The 9,266-nt window shown below is 35.3% G+C and overlaps 2 protein-coding genes across 2 annotated transcripts; both read right to left on the bottom strand.

Moving 5' to 3' along the window:
• Nucleotides 1–3,575: 3,575 nt before the first annotated feature.
• LOC105618690 (calcium and integrin-binding family member 3-like) lies at nucleotides 3,576–5,188 on the bottom strand. Its single transcript, XM_012200218.1, has 4 exons — nucleotides 5,103–5,188; nucleotides 4,927–5,047; nucleotides 4,234–4,399; nucleotides 3,576–3,793 (listed from the first exon to the last, which is right to left on the bottom strand). The coding sequence occupies exons 1-4, from the start codon at nucleotides 5,186–5,188 to the stop codon at nucleotides 3,576–3,578; spliced, it is 591 nt and encodes a 196-aa protein (XP_012055608.1).
• A 790-nt stretch (nucleotides 5,189–5,978) lies between these two features.
• Nucleotides 5,979–8,534, bottom strand: LOC105618689 (protein misato). Its single transcript, XM_012200216.1, has 5 exons — nucleotides 8,457–8,534; nucleotides 8,291–8,371; nucleotides 7,158–7,595; nucleotides 6,270–7,074; nucleotides 5,979–6,187 (listed from the first exon to the last, which is right to left on the bottom strand). The coding sequence occupies exons 1-5, from the start codon at nucleotides 8,532–8,534 to the stop codon at nucleotides 5,979–5,981; spliced, it is 1,611 nt and encodes a 536-aa protein (XP_012055606.1).
• Nucleotides 8,535–9,266: the final 732 nt, after the last annotated feature.

Here is a 9,266-nt window from a genome sequence, read left to right as displayed (position 1 = left end):
TCCTCTTCTCCAACTTCTCGTCTCGTCTCTCCTCGAGAGGGGAAGAGGGGGAGGAGAGGAGCTACGCGAAGTCCCTCCGCACGGACCCGTCGCGACAAGCCGCGTCGAGGAGGTCCAAGAATGCACGGACATCGCGGCATGGAAGGCGGTTGGCTGTGGGCCCCGCGAAGGGGAAGCCTCTCGAGAGAGCCGGGTTTCCTCGACGTAGAGCGGCGGACGGCGGAGGACCTGCGTCGAGGGGGAGGCGAGAGAGAGAGAGAGCTTCACGGGGCCTCGAGGGCCACTCCGCGACCCGCCGCCCGCCGGGAGGACGAGGAGAGACGGTGGAAGTTGGAACGGCGCGGCGGGGCCCGAAGTAGGGGCCGGGAAGTGACCGGATGGCCTTGGTCCCGAGACTTGGTTAGTTACCGCGCGGCTGTCTATAACTGGCCGTGCCACAGGGCGGTATCTCCGATTTCGACCGCTTTTTAAGACGACCGGACCCTGGCCCCGGTCGGCCAGCGAAAGGGGGGGGGGAGGGGGAGCGAGCGAGCTCCACCATGGGCAGGGGAAGTCCGAAGGGGCGACATGCCGACGAATATGCAAGACGTGCGCATGTCCGAGAAGGTTGAGAACAGAGCGATTTGATGAAATTTTGTGAAAACTTTTAATACTCAGATTGTATAATAAGAAACAAATCAACATTGTAATAATTGACGAATATAGAGCATTCTGTAATCTTTTCAATTTTTACAAATATTTTATTTATTAATTCTTATTCGCGGATGAGAAGAGATTCTATAGGCACTCTTATGCGTTCAAAATGAGAAAGCAATTGTATTGGAACGACTTGCGACAAGAGCACAATTAGAGTACTCAAACTTGCGACTTAATTGCATTACACGTGCGACGCGCGCACTATATGTTACCCGAAACGAAATCTTTTGCACGGGCTACAGCTCACGCTCTCATATGGCGTACCGCAAAAACCAATTTAACAGCTTAATCGCAATTAACCGAAAAAGATTGGCATGCTTCTCACGCGCGGTGTTCCATTATTCGAGCGCCGAGCGCCGTCGTGGTCAGAGCAATGCGTTCGAGACGCGCGAGAATCGCGCGGTATTCCACGCGCGATCCATTCGAATAACTCCGAGTAACCTTTGGAAATCAGCAGGTATACGATTGCGTAAACGAGCGCGCGGGCCGGCAAAACGCCGCGCCGCAGAAAATAATGGGAAGCGAAACGCAACGTGTTACACGCACGCCCTTCCGCGGTCCAGCACTCGATTCTCGCCCTCGCAGAGGACGGATGCCTACGTCTCGTCCCGTATAAATTAACGTAGTCATGAAATCGCACTCGCGGATCTCCCCCCGCGTCGCCGCGTCGCCGGGAGGGACTCCTGTCTGGAGCAAGAATGAATAGCCCGGTTACTTGCTCACCATCGCTCATTATTGTTCAACAGGGGCAACTTATGTGTGAGAGCGCAAGAAGGTATATCTGAGACGCGTACAAAGCGATGTACAGGGTGTTTCAAAGGTCGTGCACTTTTATCCAAACCACAGGTGGTCGAAGCCAAACCGCGAGTAGAATAATAGCTTTTTCAAGGTCGAAGATAATAGAATGCAACGGAAATCGAGATTCCACGTATTGTTTGGAGAAAATAGCCAATGAAGGAGTCCCGATACGTCATAGATCTCTAAGGAACGCCCAAAAATGTTCAAAGGATATCTTCTAAATCAAAGTTGTTATCAATTCCTCATCCTAAAATTCCGTAACTTTTCTCTAATTTTCAGACAAAATTTCATAATTTCCTTTGACCTTTAATAATATTTTGAAATTTTTTATTTTTGTCCTGATTTAGGAAATATTTTGTTGAGATTAATTTAACATAGCAATATAAATTATTATTAATGTTGCTGTCACTACTTGCACTTTTAATTAAGTTGACAGTATTCCAAAATTGCAGTGATGTACTTATTAAATTTCTTTAAAGTTAGAAATTTTTATTTTCTAGAAAATTTTGCAAAATTCCCTGATTTTTTTATGATTTTCCTAATCAATTTCCCTGATCAATTTCCAGTTTTGTAATAATATAAATGTAAATCCAAGGATGTCTCTTGGATAAAATGTATTGTATGAAAAAAACGTGACTTTTGACACGCCCGATACATCGGCGCCTCAGCTAAACATCTATCGAGCTAACAATTGCCTCAGCGAGTTTGCGAAAGTCTCATCTGTGGTATTTCACGAAAGATCCCGAGGCGATTTTGTCTATCGTTATACGTATATACCTCGCAGATCAGACGTCGGCAGGAAACATCGTCATTAAGAAATTCATTGCTGACGGCATTTGAGATCACAGATGTGCTGCCAATTCGTCAAGTAATTTCATGTTAATTATAATTATTCACAGCTTTCCCGCGAGTCTTCAAGGTGCGACAATTCGCGGACAAGTTTGCCGGAAAGTTTGCCGACTTACGCGTCGTCTGCGTAAGTAGCGCATTAAGAGTACCTTGTAGGACCCAATGATGCTTGAGCATATGAGTGATACTTTTTCCACGAGTCCGCAATCAGTGGACGACTAATGACGAAGGATATTAACTTCGTCACGTATGCGGTCCATAGGCGCGTCGCTGAGATCCGCGGATCCGCAAACGCGTTTTATGCAGATTACCTCTTCTCGATTTACTACGATGAAAATAACTATAAATTAACGTCGCGGGTCAAGAAACTGTTATAGGCTCCGACACGTTTGTTCGAGATGCGTTATTATTTAAGCGTTACTGTTCTTTTCCGTCTCGAGCAACCTTCGAGCGTACTTCTTCGTCTCGACTCTACGACTATGGACGTAAACTCGACGTATTGAAAGGTTCAACTGAAAAGCCGGCAATCTTCATTATAGCAGAGTATAAAAATGAGCAAATGGGCATTAATTACATCGCATGAAACGCGAACTGAAATGAAACGGAAGAGAGATAATTTTCGAACTCATAATTTCTCAGGTATTTGTTAATCCTCTATTACGTGATGTAATTTTCAAATCACATACCGATTTTATTATTCAATTTGTTTCTTATATTTCATTTCGTTTATCGACTATTATAACTTTAAAGCTATAATATTATAGAGAAGCTACATCTTTGCATTTTGTCCTTAAAGAAGATTTATTCTATTCAAACTAAATTTTTTCTTTTTTAAATTATATACCAAACATTTCTTAATCAAACTAACAATTAAATGATTTGAAAGATTAATCTGATTTTTAACATTCGTTTATTAATAATTAATCATATATTATAATTAAACATATATATTTTAGAAATATATTACATCACATGTATTTTTTGTGCACGAAAAGAATGATTTTGTTAAAGTATCTAAAAATTTAGCTAGATATAAATTAGAAAATAACTTTTTAGATCATCAAAACAATTAATATGTAGCATGCTCAAGTTTACTAAAATACCGAAACTTTTTGCAATATTATCTATCACCTTGAATATGTTATATAATTATCTTGATGATTTAATAAAATTATTTTTAGATCTGTAGTTAAATTTCTAGATATTTCAACAAAATCGTTATTTTCGTGTATTCATATTCTTATATGGAAAGTCGCCATGAAATCGGAGGATCTGGTTACAACGTGTTCGAATTCGAGATAAGACAGAACCCCATCGCCGTCTATGTCGCTCTCCTCCAGAATTTTTCGACACACGGTAGTCATCTCTTCGGCACTTAGCCCACCTCGAGTCAGTTGCCGACAGGTGCGCTCCAAATCGTCCAGACCCAACACCCCGTCCTCGTCGAAATCTGTTCGCGGAAGATTACAAATTGATAGATGCGATACAAAAACGATCATCAGAATGTTGTCCAAGTAAAGCTAAATGGATCTAGTGACGATTCTTCTTTGTATATCGATAATGCTTTTTCACTTAAGCCTAATCGTAAAATATTTATGAGAGTTAAAAGCAATGGATAACGAGATAAAAACGTAATCTATGGCAAAGGAAAAACATCCTGCTCGGATAAAGGTATAATTATAACACTGCACCGCGGCAAAATCGATCGGTTGTTCCGTGCAAATATTCTCGTGCATCATGGATGTCGTGTCTGAACGCCGTATGTACTTCTCAAGCCATGGAACAACTATAGGTACAGCGAGGTCGACCTCCAGGCTCTCTCACGGTTTGCCCGTCCGTTCGTCCGTTTGTCTGTCTGTCCGCTCGTCTGGTTCACCTGGTGGTCCGTACCGTAAATTTTGAAGGCGTAAAAGACTTTCAAATCCCGCGGTGCTTGTTCAGAGAACACAGACAGCATCTCGAGAAATTCCTCGAAACAAATTCCTTCGGATGTAGATTGTCTTGAATCCTGGCGTTGCGTAAAAACTTCCGAGATCCGTTCTCTAAACGGATTTTCCTAAAAATAAAAAAATATCTTCTGTTAATAAAAATTCGGAAAAAAATATATTTTTAGCTAAAACGTAATAAGATAAATTTAAATATTATTTAAATATTATTTAAATTTATTATTATGTAAGTTTAAGTATTATATCATTTCATTCGATTATGTATATAATAATACTGAAAAATATAAGCTTAAATATTCTGTCTCAATATTTAATGATATTCTATCTATATTCATTGCAGCGAATAGAATACATATGTATTATAGAATACGTATTTTAATTAAGACAAAAATATATTTGTATAAATTTTCTTACATAAATAACAATTAAAGTTACGTAAATGTAACATTGTATTAAAATAATGATATATACATAATTTAAAGTAAAATAAAATTATACCTACATATATTATGTCTATGTATATACATTAATTTAAAATAATTATAAATAAAGTGAAGCTTTATTTATTACAGCATATACATATGAAACTTATATAGAATTTATGTTCGAAATTATTTTAATATTAGATAATATAAACCTTCAGTTCGGGTATACGAGCCAAATACGATAGAGGCAAACGAAGAGATGATGCCTCTTGCGGTGTCATGGTATGCGGTATCATTCCAGGATCTCCTATTTCTCGAAATCTCTTAAATATTCTGTAAAAAATGAAAGAAGTTTCGACAAAGTAAAATAGTATAAATAAAGTACTACCTTAAGATTTCTTTACGCGTGAAAAAGGTACAATCTTGATAATCTTCGAGTTGTTCTTCAGTAAACGTTGCCACTTTATTACCCATTATTCTATTAAATATTTTTTTTATAATACTACGAACACGCGTGCGCAGGATTCTAGATTATTCTTTTTTTTTATTTAAAAGATATTTTTTTTATTTTAACAGGAAACTAGCTTAAAAAAAATTAATTTGAATGAAAATTAAAGAACTTTTTAAACTGGATTAAAAAAAGACTGTTACATTTACGAAAGAACAACGAGGACTGAGTTTTCACATACCTGATACGAAATCGTGCAATCTAATAACCAGGGTGTGTCTTGCCACTCCTACCCTCAGGGACATTTCGATTTTAAATTTACAAGCAACTATGACCTACTTGTATACTTTATTGTTGATTGTACAATCCTTTTATAAACAATATGAACATGCAAACTCTCTGATATTAATACTCTATAAAATTTTCATATTTATAAAAAAATTATACAACTGTTAAATGAAAATTATTGATTAATCAAGATTTAAAAAATATTAGGTATGGGAAAAAATTCGTGGCGTTTTTCCCGTTAGATGTAACGGGAAAAACGCCACGAACTTTTTCCCATATCTAATATATGCGTACATGTGTTCACATTTCAAGTATGATGTTTGACGGAAGGTTAATTGCATACAATTGTAGAAAAACATATATTTCAAAATCTTAATCATATAGATTAAATTTATAAATATTTTTAAATTTTTCACAAAAGCTTTTGTACAAGATATTGAAAATGTAAGTTAAAATAAATATTAGAATATTTAAAATTATTCAATAATAATCTTCTACTTATAATTCTAAATCTTCTACAATAATTCTTTAGATATAATAATCTTCATATGCTTCTTTACAATCAGTTAAATTATGAACACATTCCACAAATTCGTCTTCTTCGAGTCCAGAATCCGTAAAGGCATGGAATTTCTTGATACTTCTTATCCTTTTGGTTTGTTTAAGTAGAGATTCGTACATTGCCGCGACATTACTACCGCTGTGCATTCCAGCCATTACTGCAATCGAATTTACATCTAAAAAAGAAAGCAAACGCTGTTAAATTTTATCATTATTTAATCTCGACGTTATTTTTCGTATATTTAGTAAGAAGACTACCGGTTCCTACGGGCCAGCCGGCGATATTGCCATCCTTAGTTACGTTATTATTAAAGATCTTTGGATATGGTAAAGTAATTTTCAGCGGTGCTTCAATGTTGGATAAATATGTAGCTGATGCATGACACGTACATGCCAGATACAACGTCATCATCTCGTGTACGCTAGAGCATCTGTAGGCTGGTTTGGATATTTGTTTACTAGCTTCGTGAATGGGTCGCTTTATTCTGTTTTCGGAAATACCTCGTAACGCTATACTTTGCATATTATTATCCATTGGTATGTCGCAATTCGGTGTTAGGCTTGTCCATAGAGAGCCTTCGAATTCATCTAATACGTCTATTAAATCCATCTTCATCTTCATAGGAAACGGCAGACTCAGACTAGTCGCCGCAGCTTTGCGACCTAGTTTGTTCAAATCGGCACACAAATCAGATAAGCTAGCGCTCGGATATTTCTTGGTTCTATATCTTAAGCTCAATGTGTCTAAAGCGGTGGCTAATATCGCGCTACTGTGATATTTTAGTTCTGGACTATACGTTATGTTCTCAAATTTACGTGCATCAGCTCCGAATGGCCAACCGACTTGTCCACAGGAAAGTGGACTATAAAGCGATGAATTCTCTCCAATGTGTTGCCAGCATAATGCTGTATTGACAACTTTAACTAAATCCGATGCACTAGGTTCGGCATTATTAAAGTCAAGACATGGAAATGCCAAGATACTCTTTCCATACTCATCATGTAGATGCTGAACGCAAGACGCTCCAAGACCAGCAAAGCCATCAATAGAATCCATAAGTACCTATTTAATGACATATTATATTAGTAATGACATAATTGTTTTAATAATAAAAAAATGGTGTGCAATAATGTATAAATATGCACCTGAAATCCTTGCATTAAATCACATTCTTCAACATATAATCGTATTTTGTCTGTGAAATTATCAAAGAATTGTTCCGTAGACCATAAATCGCGTCCATACGTGAATATATTAAATGGCCGCTGCGTACAATTATGTAAATACTGTTTGATAACCATTATTGTTCTTGGATGAAATTGTGGTGAAAGATAGTCAACCCATGACTTTACATCGCTTTCAAAATTGAAATTTTCCGAATCCACTGATCCATCAAATTCATTTAAGCTCTGAATAAAAGATGTTCTTAGACTAGGTTCAGCGCTAGTAATTTCCAATTTTGTACTATCCCATAGCAACTGATTATCTGATTCTGTATCATATAAAGAACCTTGTTCACTCAGGTAACCTAATGCTCCTTTTAAATCTGCTATTAACAATCTTGGTGTGAATGTTACTTGTTTCTGAAATATAACTGTCCAATAGTAATTACCATTTTATAATATCGAAATATGTATATTTATAAAAAAAAAATAAAAAAAGTTTTGAACATAGAATATATCATATTAGAATATATGAATTTTAAAATTATAATAAAAAAATTTATTAGAAAAATATTATATAATAATTACTATATAATAATACTTATATAATAATACTTTTACATCATCATATGTCATGTTTTAAATATAGATATAGATTATATTTTAGAGATACAAAAAAGCTATGTACAAAAAATTTGTTCTCTTCTTATTATATAAACTACAATATTACAACTTGCAGTTTTGAGAAAAATATTTTAGGAATCTTTTGTTATTTGATTGAATCATATATATATATATAAAATATAATTTCAATCTCTAAATTTTTTCATGTTTCTAATTTATTATTGATTTAATATAATAAAACTTTTGTTCCGTAAAAAATAATATAATATTAAAAAATAATATAATATTCCTAAAAATATAACTATATATTAATTAAAATTTTTAATTCTTGCAATTCTAATCTTGGAATTAAAATTGCTATATAAATAAACTTCTTCGATAGTTACAATATTTTTAGTGTCATCAATATACATTTCTGTATTTCTGTATTTCCTATCTACAAAAGTAGCAAATATATTCAACACAATCTTTACTTTTATTATTATACTTACTCGCATGTTTTCACCTTCTTTATACAATACATCATGATTTATCTCGGATGGATTCTTCGGATCATATGTGAAGTTAGATTCCTGTGAAAATAATAATTTTGTAATGTAATCGTTAAACACAGACGCGCATATGTGAGATTTATCAACAAAAAAATATAGCCATCACCTGCAGATTCCACCAATGTGTGCCAATAAAATTCGAATAATGACCCAATTGAATGGTCAAAATTTCCCGTGTTGTCATACTTATCAAGTTTATATTTTATTCTTTATAAAACAATGTATTAAAGTTTTTTTTCTTTCAAAGTATAAAAAATTTATTTACCTATTTTATACTAATTGATAGAAAATAAGATATCATAAATCTGATTTCGACGTAGATGACTTTCTGCTTGCTCTCTACCGGTTGATAGAGGTTAAGATGTTTTTAATCTGATCGTATGATTATATTCGTATGCCTAGCACATAAATGTTTACATATATACCAAACGTTGGTTTTGTTTTTACACCCTTTAGATAAAGAGAATAATTGTATCTTCACTTTCCGTAATTAATTGTTAGATCAGTTAGGTTATTTCCGAACATAGTATGTACATATACATATTATTGACAACCTCGTTTCCATGAGAGCGCTTTATTTGTTTTGTCCTATGTCCCATTGAACGAAATTTATGGATGCACAATCAGCACAATCAATCGACGCATTCAGCAGACTCAAAAGTTAAGTAAGTGCTTACTGTTATTGGTATATCCTTTTAAATCATCCAATCAGAATTTTAGATTTGGAAGAATACATCAATAGCGGCGAGCGCTCACTCAACTTTTGAGTCTGCTGAACGCAACCAATAGGTGCATCTAAAAACATGATTGCTCACTGAGCGTTCAATCGGCTCAGTGAGGTCTTGTATGTGTTTAGTCTATATTTTTTAGATCTAATAGAATATGCCAATCAGATGCAAGAGCTCACTGAGCGCTC

This window comes from Atta cephalotes (assembly GCF_000143395.1).
Source record: "Atta cephalotes unplaced genomic scaffold scaffold00018, whole genome shotgun sequence".
In the NCBI taxonomy this organism is placed as follows: domain Eukaryota; kingdom Metazoa; phylum Arthropoda; class Insecta; order Hymenoptera; family Formicidae; genus Atta; species Atta cephalotes.
This window is presented reverse-complemented; position numbering and strand designations above follow the sequence as displayed.